Consider the following 16,743-nt stretch of genomic DNA (forward strand, 5'->3'; position numbering starts at 1 on the left):
TCAGTGGTTGGAATTGGTACCCTCTTTGCCTTGGATCACCAGCACCTTTGACATCTGTGGGGCTAGAGAAAAGATTCCTGTCTCTTCTCGCAGGAGTATTAGCACATGAATGATTACGTATTTGATATCACTGTTCATAGTTCACAATGCACAGTAGAGGGAGCCCTGTACCACCACCTACAGATGTTGAGACCTACTGCAGAATTAATGGTTGAATTTTCTATTGCCTAAATGACGCATCTCATCAGCAGATGTGTTGGTAAAAGAGGATTCTGGAAATCATCACAACTGAAAAGAAATGACCCAGAAATTTTTTTTATTTCACATGAACAAATGAAAGGAAGACATGCGAGCAAGAGAGAGAGAGAGGAAGATACATCATTCTACTTGAACTTGTGGAACATTTCTGGCGGTTGTGTGGTCATGAGGATTGGCTGTGATAAAATCAAATTTTAGCAGTATCAGCCAAGTCAGACCTAATGCAACTGGAACTCAGGATCCTTGTAAACATGCAGAGCCATTTCCATTAAATCTGAAAATCAATGATACACCCGCCAAGTTTTTCAGCAGCTTCGATTTTAGACAGAACTGAGTAGCAATTCGAAAATATAGATGTTGGAGTAATTTTCTGAGATCTGTGTTGAGGATTTTGATTGATGTTTCCTAGGTCATGATTTAGTAGCGGCAGCTTTGTCGACCTCCTCATTCGAGCACCTGAACCCACAGTTCCAGTGTTATGGTGACGACGTCTTTCTGAGTCAGTAGGAGTAGGCCAGCAGTTAATAGTTCAGGTCTTGTGACATTTGCTTAAAGAAAACAGTACAACAGAACAAAGATAACAGTACATGCGAGGCTAGCACATAAGTGCACATTCTACTCTTGATGTCAAACTGGTTTAGATCAGTTTCAGAGAAATAATTTATTCTGGATGTAAATAAACTCCAAACCCAACTGAAATGCATGGTTGGATATTGAAAACAATCTTCAATTTTACTGCTAACCAGTTCCTCTCACTTAATTTCTATTTCTATCCTAATGCTGTCTTTATCAGCCCAAAATCTTTTGATATTTGGCAATCTAATCAGCTTTTCCATGTTGAACCTTACTGAGTTTTGATTGCTAGAGTTACAGGGGGAAAAAGGATAGCATTATGGAACTTCCAGCTCATGAGAACTGGAAAGTAGACACTTGGGCAATCAGCAGGGGAATTCTGATAGATGATCAAGACCATAAACTCATCCTTCTCAGTGGCTGAATAGAGGCAGTCACTCGGCAAAGGGGCCTACATGACCCAACCAGTAAAGTTATACCCTTCAAAGTATACCTAATGGGAGGAAAAAGACTATATTTTGAAAGCTCTTAGAAAGGGTATGGAAGCATAAATATAGTAATGTGAGATCAGCTTATTCTTAGTAAATTACCTTCAGAACTGATGGAAGATTCTCGTCCTGGTGCACACATTTTACCCCGTGTTATGCATAACCAAGTTCTCTCTTTTTCAGATTTGCGTTCTGATACGATGGGAATATGCCAGTAGCCTTTCTCTGATTCCTGTGGGTTGAGGAGTTGGCAAATAAGCAACCACCATGAAAAAATATATTATGACATTCACATTCCTAGAGAAAATTTTGAATTGAAAATGTCAGGATAGTTTTATAGGGTCCTTAAAATGAACAAGATGTGTTCATGATGTTCTGCGTCATCAGGACACGTCAAAAATTATGCATATGTCCATGTCGTAGAGGATGCACACCAATTCTGTGGGTTAAGTTTCAGCATGAAGTGTCTTAGAAATGATTTTGAAAAGACAACTCAGTCTAGGAAGTGACTTGAAAACATAACAAAATTACAAAATGCCAGAGTAAACATGTAATCGGGATGGAAAACAAGTCCTAATGTAATGACAAGGCCATTTCTGTCACATAAAAATGTCAATCAAATGTTTTTTTTTTTTTTTTTTTTGTTTTTTTTCTGTTTTCTATTGATGTCTTACAATATTTGAAATCCCACCTCTAAATAATATGCAAGAATTAATTAGATGTAGGGGTAAATCCAGAGATCATGAAAGGTTGTACATTTGAATGAACATGGGAGATACAAAAACTACGTTTGTCTTTGAAAAGTATCAGAAAATGAATTGAATCAGTTACTTCAATATCTTCACCATTTCTTTTTGCATCAGTAGTAAACAAAGCCTGGATTATGACCTGAATAACCACTGAACAAGGAGGAGGCATATGGAACTCGGGCCCGCAATCTTCAAAACTGAAATGGACCTTCCAGAAAAATAAGAAAGATACATTTTCAGGGATCAGGACATGTAAATCATTTATCAAAACAACGCAAAACATCACATGAAAACAAAGGTGTCACTGGATAGAGAGAGAAATTATATTTACACAGCTATAACAAAAAGTAAAACAAGAAAATAGGAAATATCATTTACTCACAAGAACAAACAAAAGAAAAACTCAAATAAAAGTTTTCCTCCCAATTCATCCCACATCTCATATGAAAAATGCATCACTCAAATAGTAAAAGAATGTGGGCACTTTGGCCTAATGGCTTCATTATGGGTTTCTTCAAGGCCTCTTGGAGCTTCCTTGAAGAGGACCTTGTCAATGCGGTCCTCAGTTTTTTCCTTAATTCCTTCCAGCTTGCATCCATCAACCAAACATTCCTCTGTCTCATCCCTAAAAAGCCTAGCGCCTCTTCCCTCTCAGACTTCCATCCAATCTCCCTTTGCAACCTTCTTTACAAATTTATAACCAAAGTCCTCGCAAATCGCATCAAGCTTATCATTCCTCCCTTGTCAGCAAAACCAATATGCTTTCATCGTAGGTAGGTCTATTACGGACAACATCCTCCTATGTGCTGAGACTGTCTGAGGGTTTGACTGCTCCTCTCACTCTCCCGCTGCCCTTCTCAAAGTTGACCTCCATAAGGCCCCATCCAGTGGGACTTCATCTTTGATGGCTTGTATTTCCTCCCCTTGCTTCTCTGTCATCATCAATGGTTGCCATGTTGGGTACTTTTCCTCCCGTGTTGGTATCCACCAAGGTTGTCCTCTCTCGCCTTACCTTTTCACCCTAGGCCTTGAGGTTCTCTCCCGCATCATCCAATCTAATACTAACCAGCATCTTATCTCCCCCATTCCTAAATGCAGAACCATTAATCTCTCCCACCTGGCTTTTGTTGATGACCTCATGATTTTCTGCAAAGCCTCCCACTTCTCTATCTTCTCCATCTTCTCCTCTCTAACCCTCTTCGAATCTCTCTGGCCTTACAATCAACCTGCAAAATCCCCCGTCTTCCTTGCTGGTGTCTTTGAGACCTCTAAAGCTTCTCTCCTCCAGCTCACTGGCTTCTCTCTTGATTCCTTCCCAACCTCCTACCTTGGCCTCCCCCTCATTCCCGGCTGTCTCACTAACCATCATTGTACTCCCATGCTTGATCAAATCCTCTTCGAATCTCTCTCTGGCCTTACAATCAACCTGCAAAAATCCCTCCTCTTCCTTGTTGGTGTCTCTGAGACCTCCAAAGCTGCTCTCCTCCAGCTCATTGGCTTCTCTCTTGGTTCCTTCCCAATCTCCTACCTTGGCCTCCCCCTCATTTCCGATTGTCTCACTAACCATCATTTTACAACCATGCTTGATCAAATCCATAGAAAACTTCAACTTTGGAAGGGTAAACTCCTCTCCTTTACTGGGAGGATGGTTCTCATTAAGTCAATCCTTCATTCCTCTTACCTTTATTGATGTGGTATCTTTGCACTCCCCAAAGCCATAATTCACTCCATGAAAATTCTCTTTGGTGCCTTCCTTTGGAAATGTCAAGAGTCCTATCAGTTGGCCTTTGGTTTGTCGTCCCACCTCTGAGGGAGGCCTTGGGTTTCGAAGAATTTGGGATGTCAATTGTGCTTGCCTCCTCATTTAGGTAGATTTCCTCTAAGCAAGATTCCATTTGGGTGGACTGGGTCTACTCCCACTTCTTGTGTGAGGAATCCATTTGGACAGTCTCTCTTCCCTCCAATCCCTCCTGGGTCTGGAGGAAGGTGCTCTTGCTTAGGCCGGTGCCATCTCCACTAGGATTGCCGATGGGGCTTCTACCTACTTTTGGCTTAACCCTTGGTATCCTTCTGAATCCTCTTTAACCTTCTAAGGCCCCATCAAGTCTATGAGACACATATTGCAAGCTTACCCTCCTCTCGGATTTCATCTTTGACAACTCTTGGATTTCCCCTTCCTCCCTCCCCTTGAGTCTCTCTCAATTCTGGTCTAGTCTCCTCCCACTCCACCCTCCCCTTTTGACCGTTCCATTTGGGTTCCCCCCCCCCCTCAGGAACCTTCACAATATTTTCGGCTTGGAACCTTGTCCGATCCTGATCCCACACAGTTAATTGGTCACCCTTAGTTTGGTACAAATGCTATAACCCCCACCACGCTTTCATCTCCTAGAGAGCCCTCACCCATCGCCTTCCCACCCAATCTTTCCTTATTAACCGACATATCAATGTCAGCCCAAACTGCATCGTTTGTTGGAACAATCCTAAAGACCACCTCTTCTTCTTGTGTCCCTTCTTCCACTCCCTCTGGGCTTTAGCCATCACCACTATTTGGCCGTGATCCAGATGCTCCCTGGGCTTATCTAAGGATTGGGTCTAGTTCTTGAGGCACTTTGCAGGCCCTTCAATTTGCGACAACGCAAGAAAATTGGTGTTCAATGCATTGATCTCTCACCTATGGTGGGAGCATAATTTGAGAAGATGGACCTCCAAATCCAAACCCATAGATGTGATTTGGAATGCCATTTGCTTTGATGTATCTTCTAGGCTCCAAAGCCTTCCCCACCCCCTGTTGCTTATACCCTAGGAACAGGACTATTGTTGCTGCTTCGGGTTGTGATTCTCCCTTATTACCGTAGTAGGCTGTAGCTGCTCCCCCCCCCCCTCTTTTCCCGTTGTCTCCCTCCTTGTACATTCTCCCCCCTTCTTTGGGCTTTTGGTTAATGAATTTTTTTCATTCATCCCAAAAATAAAAAAATAAAGGACTAAGAAAAGACAGCTGCCTGAGGATTGTAAGGTAAATCTCACTATCTTCTTTACTTTTGAAAACAGAAACCACCCAGCAAACAGTCTCTGAAGAAAAGCATATCCAGTGATGTATCAAAATGGTGACTGCCAATGAATGGTGACACCTAGCACTTGCTTGGCCAACCAATCACCGAACCACCCACTAAGCTAGACAGAAGCTGTAAAGCCAGAGACTTCAATTAATGGACTCTAGACTGTATATTCACCTCTTGAGCCAGACCTCATATTTTGATCAGCCTCCTTAGTCCAAACAGTATGGCTTGATGGATCACAACAAATAACCAGGGATTCTACCCAGGTTTGACTCTGGAGAAAATTTACCAGCCAGATATCATGCTGAACTTGACTGGCCAAGTGGTCCTGCTCAGTTGCCACTTCACCTGATAAGAGCTACTCTGCTACCATTCAGCCCTAATCATTACTTGATCACAAAGCAAAAAGCAACTAAAGCAAGATCAGGTTTGTAAACCTGAAAACCAGCCAGAATGGTTAAACAACTTGGGAAAAGAAAGGCCACATCCCCCGTCACTCCCTTACCCTTTGAAGAGCCCTAAACCTTGCCCTACCCACCCAATCCTTCCTCTCTAGCCACCACATCCATGTTAACCAAAACTGCATTCTCTGTTGGTCTGGATTGGAAACCCTTGAGCACCTTTTCTTTTCTTGCCCTTTCTCCAAATCTATATGGGGAAAAGTCATTTCCTCTATATGGCCCCATTCGAGACGCTCATTTGGATTTGGGCGAGACTGATATTGGATTTTGAGAAACTTTTCAAGATCTTCCATTTGCAACCGGATCGGTAAGCTAGTATTTTGTGCCTTGGTCCACCACCTTTGGTGGGAGCGTAATACTAGGAGATGGACTTCCAAATCCCGCTCTATAGATAGGATTTGGAATGCCATCTATTTTGAGGTTTCTTCCAGGCTAGTAGCGATTCCCCACCCCCCTCGATGATACCCCAAGGAACAGGCTCATTGTTGTATCCTGGGGTCTTAGTTCTTCTTTCCGGTCTTCTGGTTAAAGACCTTGTACTCTGTTCCCTTCCTTTAATATATTTCTTTATTCATCCAAAAAAAAAAAAAAACTTGGGAAAAGAAACATTTTAGAAAGAAAATCAGACTGTGGATATGATCTTCTATACATCAAGTCTCATCCTAAGACAAGGTAACCTAGACATCCCAGGATCAATCATAACTGTCCATAAACAAAACGCTGGATGGCTTTGGGGACTCAGACTTATAAACTGCAAAAAACTAGCTCAACTAATGGGATGTTCCATTATGATCTTATTTAGATTGATCTGTCTGTAATTCTCAACCAAGAGGATAATATGTAATGCCAAGTCTGGCTCAGGCATCAGAGAATTTCTGCTGGACCTGGCCAGATCTTCCTTGACCTACTCAGTTCTGTGCAGGTTCACAGCTTGGATCAGGCACAAGAAGGACCAGCGAAGATCTAACCACAACAGAATGGTGCTGTCTGTTGGAAAACTTGACCTATAGGTTTCATAGGCCTTTCATTCGTAACACTACTTCGAACCTTCCAAATTCAAGGGTCACTCCATTTTCATGTCACCCCCTGGAGTCTTTAGTTGATAAATGCCTGCTCAGATCACCCCTGCAACCAAGTATGGCCTCTCCAGTTTGGCAAAAGTGTGCCCACATACCAGCATGATGTTGACAGAGAATTGCAACTTTACTTCGAAGCATGTTTGAAATTCACTGGATCAAAATAAATTATTAAATGCCCTATAGAGAGAAATCATTATTGACAACCTAATCAACTTCACCATAAGCAATATTTTTCATAGAGCAATTAATTTACGTAAGTCCACTAAAAATCACATCAAGAAAAGATAAATTTTGCTTTATTTTTCTTCAACCCAAGATGTGAACTGACTTTGTCAAGGCACAGTCTTTGGCAACCAGCTTAATCCAGAGGCTCCATTCAGTTTAGCTAGGCACTTGGACTCTGATTAGCCCAGCTGAAGTGACATCAAATTACTAGTGAAATTTCTGCCTCTACTACCAGAGAAATTTAATAAATGAATTTCCTATCTTCTAACTATAGGTTTTGCTCATGAAGAAGTTGGGGGAGAAGAAAAGAAAACAAAAGAAGGGGGCAGGGAGAATATCCTAAAAACTACACGGGTTGTCTATAAATTATGGGAGTTAATGAGAAATTTTCATCTTATATGATAGTGCAGATTAGTTGCACAGCCATTTTATGGAAGTAAATTTATAGGGTGATGTTATCTGATTTATTAGGCTTCACTAATTTTAGTCTCTTCAGTGCTGATGAAAATGGACTCCAGATATGTAATTGGAATTTGGAAGCACAGGATGTAGTATCCCAAGTACACTATACATGCCATGTGAAAGAGAAAGAGAAAGTAAGTAGTGTACTGGCCATCAATTCCTGATATCTAGTAACCAAATGTGTTTCCCTTTTTCTTTCCAAAGTTAGTGAAGAAAAAAAGAAGAAAAGATGGAAACACAAGCATGTTTTTGTTTTAATGTAGATTCAACACTTTATAACTTGCAAGTTGCAACACTAATCTAACTGCTTCAAATGCCAAAGAGATGACTCACTTGATGCCGTTCCTTCCATTTCGGGAAAAAATCATTTCCTAGAAGCTGAAATATATGGTCTCTCATCTCATCGTTGGTCACAATCAAGGACTTGAACTTTATGGCTGCATACAACCAATACCTGAAGCACAAGTTATATGCAGTTGAAAATAAAATTAAAGGTAGACAAAAGCATTAAGGACATGAAACCATCCAGTCAATGATACAACCAATGATAGGGGATGAAAATAAAATATATTCATGACATCTTGTATACGAAAGGAGAAATTTCTCACCAATCATCATTTGATCCAGTAGGTGTTGCATAGAGTGCATCAGCATTTTTCCATTTCTCTAATAGAGCTCTATTAGCAGGTTCATTCATTTTTCCACCAGTAATGCGCTTGTTATGCACTACTATCAATGGCCATTTCCTTGATGGAAGCTTTTGGCGTATTCCATTGACAACAGCATTGACCTTGATATTCCACAGAAAGATAATCAACATGAGTGCAAGTGCACAGAATGCTTGCGATGGAGATTGCAAACTCCAATGACTTACCTTGGGGAGTAAAAATCTTCGTTGGCTTAAAAGGCCCACATTAGCCGCATCAACTACTGCTTCAAAAGGTCCATAATAATCCAGCCATTTCTGTACATGTTTTTTTTTAAAGAAAAACCTGATAAGTCTTCATTATTAAAGTAAAAGAGCAATGTTAAGATAAATGCCCTTCCTATTAAATTAGGATGAAGAGACTTTCTCATACTTGGAATTTCTGAAAGCTTGAATTTCGTTCTCTATTTGCAGCTATGGACGCCACTGATTTTGCAAAGATCTCAGTCTCTGTTGGATCAAGGTCTATCGTGGCCAACTTCTCAGCACAACCTTGGCAGAAACCATCTTCTCCGACAGAAGTTTGTAGAACAGTCCATCTTCCTTTACCCAACCAGCCATGACCATGCCAACCTCCACCCCCATTTTTCATTGCATCAGCTATCAAGCTTGAATCCCACTTTCTCTTCCCTATACGTGAAGCTGTTTTGGACTTAAACCATTTCTCAATCAACTCTGATGTAGGAGGAGACACCTGCCTGACACTTGTTCTAAGCTTATGCAACAAATAATAAACCTTGTCTGCCCTACCATTATCTACACTTAGTTGCAATAATGCCCGCAATTCTGGTTCCTCTGGGTAGACTCCATGCTCCAACATATGCTCTTCAACGGTGAATGCTTTCTCTATGTCTCCACCAGTGCAGAATGCTAATAGAGCAGGGCCATAAGACCTTAACCTAGGGTTTATACCCAGTGGTTTCATTTTCTTTACCATATCAAAAGCCAAATCTCCATCACCCATTGATAAAGCCATTCGAGCAACAGAGGTCAAGGCTGCTTCATTCAAAGGAATCTCCTCTGAATACATCTTCTCATAGATCTCAAATCCCTTCATCAGTGCATACTTTTTGACATCTTCACTGACCCAGATTTCATCTTCTTGCTTACTGCTTCCCTTTCTTCCATTGATTACCTCATCTTTGTCCTTACCTGAAGTAACACAAGAATCCACTAATGCATGATTTGTCTCCACAAACCTACTTGAAGCATGAGAAATTTGTTCCTTTTCATGGTCACTACTGTCGTCATCAACTACTAGAAATCTGCTAGAATTGGTCTCTACCTCATCATCACTTACTCCATTAATATCAGCAGATTCAATCAATAACCTGTTGCTTGAAGAAGGAACATTCAAGTTTGAATTGTTGATCCTCCCATATATAGTGTCACTCGTCATGCACATTTCCACAGAATTCGCATTTGAAAACTCGGTAGCCAAGTCCAATTTTTTCAAATTTCGACTACGACTTCCACTTTTTGCTGGTCGAACAATACCTACAGCAGCAGAAGAACAAAGATAGAGAAGGACCGTGTAATGGTACTGGCTCATCGCAATGCCTTCTCTTTGAGCAGTGTCATAAAGAGAAATTGCACCCAAGACATCACCTCGTTTGGAGCACATATCCAACTTCATTCTTAACTGAATCCCAGCTGACTCAATTTTCGGTTTCTTCGACTTCTTATCCACTTTTTCATCCACTGCTTGCATGCTACTCCGAGTTTGCTGAGACTTTTCACCCATATCATGGTGAACAACACGATTGTCTTTGGTTTTCTTGGATTTTATATTTTCCCTTCCATCTGAAGGCCTCAAAGAAGAAGGCCAATACCCCATTTCTTTCTCCTTTCTAAAACCCATAGCTTTCTTTGTGTAGCTATCATTCCCATTCACTCTCCCAACTTTTTCCTCCACTACTGAACTAACCATTCTCCCCATATGTTTTCTCTCTGCCCTTTTTTTATCTATATGTCTCAAAGGAGACAAACTATAACCCCCTTTCCTATGAGCTTTGGAGTTGACAGTTTGTGTTCTGGACTTAGCATTTTCACTGCCACTGCACATTTTAGCTCCCAAGTTACTTACAGTAGCTCTAACTAGAAAAGCTGAAGAAGATTCTCTATAAAGAGTCGTCAGGCTAGTAGATGAAATTATAAAAGGAGAACAAAAAGCACTACAGGATTCGCAGCTGCTGGGCTTTAATGGATACTTACAGAGATTGACAGAACACCATTTCTTTTGTTGCAGGGCACAGTGGAAGTTAAAGGAAGCCATTAATTCTGGCCGTTGGAGTTGGAATGTGCCTCCTTCCCTCCCTCCGACATCTCCAAACAGGGCCGTTGTCGTACTATGTAAACACTAAACACTGGATAAGGTTTACTTTACAAAAAATGCCCTTATTAAACGTAAACTCTGAGCTTCGAAGACAGTGCATAAGGGTAATTTCACGTCTTTGAATCTCTAACTCGGACACGTGTCAAGATACCCACCTCACTGGCTCATCTTCATTGGAAGCTTTACCAATTACTGCTTTGCACTCGAATTCTCACCGTCTTTGTGATTCTTGTGGGCAGCAACGAAGAGGTAAACTATTAAACCCTAGCTGCGAGTTCTTGAACTCAGTTTCTTTCATTTCGTAATGATTCTGTTCGCTGGCTTACTTCTTTCAGCGGGTAGATTATTATGGCTTCTGCTGTTACATTTCAACTTCCATCGTTGCTCTTCCATCGAGGAAAAGCCCTCACCAAAACTGTCCGAAAGCTTCCGTTTTCTGCCGCTGGAAGTAAGTTTCTACAGCTCAACCAGATTTTTCTATTTGCAATTCAATTTTGTGCGTCTTTTGCTTTCAATTTTATCTCGTTTTAGTAGCCATTTCAAAATCGATTTGCTTAAGGGTCTCGTCCTTCTTTCTTGTTATTGCACTGCTTTAGTAGTGAAGCCTGGAATGGGAAGAGCTTTCTCTTGTTGAAATAGGCTATGGAATTCTCTGGTAGTGGTCACACAATCGTGTGAGATGAGCTTTACAAGTTTGGTGGTTCAATTTCTGCAGTAAATGAGGTGATAGTGAGGACTGTGTCTAGTAGAAGGATCTGCCATTTCCTGTAGGCATATGGATCATACGACATGAGTTGATTAACTTGAAGTGTATGCCATTGGAAATGATGCTTTTTCAATTAAACACATTAAACCATAACATCCTATGGGAGGCTAGATTTCCATATTCCTCCTAATGACATGATATGTTTTACATGCTGGTTTCTACCTCTCTGGGTCATTGTATTTTTCTCTCGTTTCCCAATTTTGCAGACAAAAAGAGAAGTGCAGCATTTGCTGTAAAGGCAGTTGACCAAAGCTCTGAATCTTCATCCTCCCTGAGCATTGTGAAATCTGTTCAAAACGCTGTAAGTCCTCTGTCTTATTTGCTTTTCCTCCATCAGGTTATAAGCCCCCTCTTAACTATTTTTATTGTTTTTAATATAAATATCTACATCTGAACCCTGCCTATAAAAAATGAAATTGAATATCAACCGAAGAGGACATCTCAAGAAAGATGATGCAGCAAGAATCCCGACTGGCTGGCCACCTCCCATGGTGCTCTTGACCCAATCATTCCATTGGATGGAAGAACTTAGAAAACAAAAGATAAAACCAGCTTGGTGCAAATTATAGGCTTCGAGCAAACCATACATTCTTACTCAAAAGGAGAGAAACAATGTATAACATCATTTATGAGTGGTGAACTTAACTAGGAAGTTAAAGATTGTACTGATCTACTCTCTGTTTCTCTATACAAACTCACATAAGATGCAAGTAAACTTACGGATAGAAGTTGAAGAATAACCTTGTGGGCACCAAAAAAATTAGATGTCCCCTCATGCTACAGTTCTCTGGTCTGAACCCCATGCTGCACTATGTTAGGAGCTGAGAGATTGTGTTTCTTTGAATGGTGTGGTGGGGTTGAGGTTAGTGGGGGCTTGTGGGTGGTGGGAGAAAGAGGGAACCTAGACTATGAAACATATCTTTCCCATTCCATCTCTCCACTCACATTATGGTCACTAGAAGCTATCCTGCTGCCTTGGGTCTCAACCTGGGGCATTGATAGAGGTGGGCACTCCATCAACAGAGACTTTGGCCTTCCCTTGATTGCTATCATTTTGAGTTGGGATATTCTTCTTTCGGCATTCTGCATTTCTCTGATTTTTTTTGTTGGTACATCTTTTAAAAAAAAAAAGAAATAGTAATCATGAAGGAACCAGATAAGTAAGAATTATTGAGTCCTAGATGTTCTATAAAGACTAGTGACATTGCTGACGAATGATTTTAACAGAAGGCTGCCAAAATTGTTAGATGGCAAGCCTCGGCACAATGGTTAGGTTGTTGCATTGCGACCTAGTGGTTGTGGGTTTTAAAATATAAGTCTCTCCATGGAATGGAGGTTAAGGCTGTGAAAATATTACCTTCTCCAGACCCTGCAGTGGTGGGACCCTCATTCCCTGGGTAACCCCTGAAGGCAAAATTGTTCATTAACCAAGTGTGTAGCATAGTGGATCAAGGTTTGCTACGTGTACACAATACTAGGGGTTCAAATTGTCTTATGATCTTACCAATTTGGGGACAAAAGAAAAGGTCATAATTCATTTCACAAGAATACTCTTAACGACCAGTCTCATTGAGGGTTGTAGGAATCAGGATCGAGTCGAGGATCATTGCCAGTCTCGATTCCAGCCAATCTGGCACAAATTTTCTAGAGCTATTTGGTGGATACTATGGAGTTTATGGCTGATTCTTCCCGATTTGAATGAGAACCAGGAGTTAATTCTTGATCTCTTGAGCCCTGCTGTTGTGCTTATATGAAAGTACCACTTCTCTTTGCATGCTCGTACAACTAAGATGTTGTAATCCGGAACACATTTTGGATTTTTCCATGTTCATATCCGCATGGTTCATTTTCATTTTTTCATTTTTTCCCCTTCAAAAGTCAAAAGTGTTTTCTGATTCATAATTTTATTTAGCTGTTTTGGTCATATACAGGCGTAAACATTTGTTTTTTTCCCTCATATCTTTTCTCATCTCTATGAAACAGTGGGATAAATCTGAAGATCGAGTGGGCGTTATTGGTTTGGGATTTGCAGCTGTGGTGGCATTATGGACATCTGTAAATCTTGTTTCGGTAATGATGGCAGTTCTTTCTTTTTCAGAGAAAAACTTCAAAACAAGCAGATAAAAATGCAGTGGATTTTTCTTCACAATGCCCTTCTCTTCTGTGTAGGCAATTGATAAGCTTCCTGTCATCCCTGGTGTGTTAGAACTCGTTGGCATATTATTCTCTTGGGTAATGCTGTTTGATATATATTTGTGAAGTTTCACTATCAAGATTACATAGAACCTTATTGTGAAGGCTATTCCATAATCTGTTCCTGTTTCCTATTTTTTCCAGTGGTTCATTTATCGATATCTATTATTCAAACCAAATCGGTAAGAAGACTTGCTATCTCCAAAATTAAGGACGTACAGTCCAAGTTCTAAGTCATTGCTAATGGTCAATCATTACCTCTTATCTTTGTTTACAGGGAAGAACTACTGCAAATCATTAAAACATCGATATCAGAAATCTTGGGCCAGTGAAATTGCTGCACCGGATAGAAAAGCAAGGAGGAAGTTTGGTTTTGTGCTACCAAATATGATTAGAGAATGTACTCTCTCTGTTAAGACTAATCTATGAATACAAAATTATTTTTGCTATTTAACGTGCTCTCCTTCTCCCTTCTCCCCTCCCCCCGAACAACCCCCAAAATGAAAGATAAAGCATTGAAGGTTTTTTCTCTTCCCATTCATAAAGCTTATTTGCAGCCGTCATCTTCTCAATTGGCACTATACAGGTTGCTTGAGACATCGACAGGGGGAGTAAGTCTTCCCAATTCAGGCTTCAGAATGACATATGAGACCTTAATGAGCTATTCCATAGGATTACTCGACTCTTATCAGCTTACTTTGGCAAGAAAATGGTGGAATCCATGTAAGAAATATTTGGAGGGGATCACCAATGCTATGAAGGTGTTTTAACCGAAAACCAATACTTAACAGTGATAAGCTTTATGTATTTGTGCAACAGTCTATTCTTTGACCCCCGCCCCAAAAACACATTAAGAAGTTAACCTTGTCAGCTTTAGGTGGGTCTCCCCCAGAACATGTAGAAGATGTAAGAACAGTTTTATACATTACCTTCAAAACAGTTGAGCCATATTCTTGTGCAAATGCGTTCTGTTCAGCTTTGTTGGTCACCAAAATGAATTCGCATTATTTTAAGTTGATATGAGCCAGATTTGTTTCGACCCAAAAAAAAAAAAAAAAGAATTCAATTTGAGTAGCTCTTTATCGTGGCTGGTATAAAACAACGAGATTAGAAGGCTTTCAAGTTTATATAGCTTGTATGTCTGTGAAAAGTCTCCGATGTGCAGGAATGAGCAGGAAATCACAGTGAGGTTTGGAGTACATGAATCATGCAGCGTGATTTAGGTTTCTCTCCTAAGATCTGACCCATGGAGGCAGCTGAGGTACTGATATATGGAACAGCTAAAGCAAATTTGAGGAAGTTGGAATGCTTTGGGAATATTTGCCATCGTTTATTTGCTAAGATCAGCTAGGATCAATAATACTTCGTTAATTCAGGCTTCAGAAAGGAAAACATTTTTTGGAGATTAACATTTCTCAAAAACTATTTCCTAAGATCAATACGAAACATCCTATAAGGGCTTTCAATAGCCATTTCATGCCATTTAGTTGGTTCCAACAGCTACGTTATCCCTAACAGTGAATGGTCCAAACCAACCTTTACAGTGTGTTCTGGAGAGGTGAAGGTTTATAACACAACACTTCGGTAGTGTGGTTCCCGCAACCAAGGCTTGAAGTATCAGTATCGAGTATCATATCAGCCAGATGAGTTTAAGAAATGTATCATCTTGTATCAAATATTGTACCTTCCTGACCAATGCATTTTAGTGCAATTTCAATAAAGAGACATATGGCATGTGTGGTTGTATTCAAAGTAGATGCATGTTAGCTAGTACTGTGTCGTGGGATACTCTGAAGTCTGAACCTTGATTACCAAAAAAAAAAAAAGGATACTCTGAACCTTGCCCACAACAATAGGAGTTTACTTGCAAACTTTCCCCCTTAAAAAAAGTATAGGAAATGAGATCAATCAGATACCAGAAGGACAATCAAAATAGTATGGAAAAGTTTGAATCACATGACTACTCCTATGAGCTCAATCTGTCTAGAAAAGAAGAGAGGTAAACCCAACAACTATCAACATCATCACACACCTAGAGAACCCTTCCATCCTTTGCCAAAACAGAAGCCTCCCAAGCATACAACCAACAGCAAGGTTTTCATATCCAGAAACTACTTCTCGGTGTAAACAGGACCCCTCTCCCTACCTAAGTGGTCCACAAGTTTTTTTATCTGAAGAGCCAATCTTCGCAGATGCAAGTGGTTCTGAAATATGTCAGTGAAGATCCTAGTTGTTCCTTGATATATGTTGATCCTTTTTATGGACTAAATGGAGTAACTCCTCTTACCAAAAACCCAAAAAAAAACACGGAACAGTTCTTATATCTGGTCAGTGGGGATAGCTCGTGTTACCAACAAAACCTGCAGACAACTATGATTTGGGTTCAAGACTTTCCATTCATCAATTGGTTCATCATTCAATAGATGAATCAATCTTCAACCTAGATCATACTGCCCAAAGAAACACTTTGCTGTCCATCCAATCGGTCCCTTTGGTTACTGTCCACAGTACCCTGTGAATCACCTTACACCCAAGCAGGGCAAGCAAACATCCGATTGTTGACAAACTTTTAGTTTGTTCAACTTGGGTCATGGGCTATACTCAGATGGTATTTGGGAACGGAAGTCCATTAGGCCAAACAGCCAACCCATGTCCGTTACCTAAACATAGCCAAGTTTACAACAGACAGCCATCATCCTTGACACATACTTCCTGCTCTTACCAAAGAAAAGAAACATACTCCTGCTGACAAGTATTATCCCCATTACATTTCATGTATAATCCATCTAAAACCCAGCAAGTTTGCAACGTTCTCTCAACAAGGACTAGGAAGAAATAAAATCTCATATCAGACCTGAAGATCTTGGTCTATGTACTGCATCACTGCTCAACCCCGACAAATGTACTTCCAGTGTATGATGTCATGCCTCTTTCCTTGTGTTTATCCTCAAATGAGGCATCCTCCTAGATAAGCAGTTGAATTTTCAGTCTAACAGTCCAGTAAAGTAACTTAGGCACCTTTTCCTGGTCTCCAAATTTAGATCAACAATGAGCACTACACTAGAGTAAAATACCAGTACAACACCAATGACTCAGTAAAATGAAGAATTAATGCAGTCCTAGGTTGAATAGAATCAGCTATGGTCCAGCTACAAGATCTTGTCTACACCAGCTAATATAAGGATTTTTGTGATTCTGAAAGCCAATGTTAGGCCATTCTTAAGGTCTGATGGTTAGGTTTACACTTGCAGATGGTGGAGGAATCCATCAAAAAAGGTCTAGGGTTTTGTGAAAGATTTTTGGTTGCTGAATTTTAATTTTCCAGCAAACTGTTTGGGTTTTTGAAAAGAGTATCTCCAGAATAAAGTTTAGAGTTGGAATCTAAGGCTGGA

The 16,743-nt window shown here is 40.4% G+C and overlaps 2 protein-coding genes across 6 annotated transcripts; one reads left to right on the forward strand and one right to left on the reverse strand.

Annotated features, from left to right (window-relative positions):
* Positions 1 to 48: 48 nt before the first annotated feature.
* On the reverse strand, positions 49 to 10,462 carry LOC149020908 (proteinaceous RNase P 1, chloroplastic/mitochondrial-like). 5 transcript variants are annotated; one of them, XM_089149134.1, is made up of 8 exons: positions 10,272 to 10,400; positions 8,431 to 10,114; positions 8,226 to 8,315; positions 7,960 to 8,141; positions 7,685 to 7,805; positions 2,208 to 2,276; positions 1,422 to 1,551; positions 49 to 753 (listed from the first exon to the last, which is right to left on the reverse strand). In XM_089149134.1, exons 1-8 carry the CDS (start codon positions 10,289 to 10,291, stop codon positions 527 to 529), a joined length of 2,523 nt encoding a protein of 840 aa, XP_089005260.1. In that variant the 5' UTR covers positions 10,292 to 10,400; the 3' UTR covers positions 49 to 526. The 5 variants fall into 5 exon arrangements, 4 of the variants coding, with proteins under 4 accessions (XP_089005260.1, XP_089005257.1, XP_089005259.1 ...); XM_089149131.1 differs by having other exon boundaries at positions 8,431 to 10,462; XM_089149133.1 differs by having other exon boundaries at positions 616 to 749; positions 8,431 to 10,462.
* A 98-nt stretch (positions 10,463 to 10,560) lies between these two features.
* Positions 10,561 to 14,344, forward strand: LOC149020909 (CURVATURE THYLAKOID protein). Its single transcript, XM_089149137.1, has 7 exons — positions 10,561 to 10,641; positions 10,728 to 10,840; positions 11,365 to 11,459; positions 13,142 to 13,228; positions 13,328 to 13,390; positions 13,496 to 13,533; positions 13,629 to 14,344. The coding sequence occupies exons 2-7, from the start codon at positions 10,741 to 10,743 to the stop codon at positions 13,681 to 13,683; spliced, it is 438 nt and encodes a 145-aa protein (XP_089005263.1). The 5' UTR covers positions 10,561 to 10,641; positions 10,728 to 10,740; the 3' UTR covers positions 13,684 to 14,344.
* The last annotated feature ends 2,399 nt before the right edge of the window (positions 14,345 to 16,743 follow it).

The sequence above is a fragment of the Hakea prostrata genome, chromosome 3 (genome assembly GCF_041222555.1).
Source record: "Hakea prostrata isolate BN-2017 chromosome 3, UWA_Hpros_2, whole genome shotgun sequence".
Lineage (NCBI taxonomy): Eukaryota > Viridiplantae > Streptophyta > Magnoliopsida > Proteales > Proteaceae > Hakea > Hakea prostrata.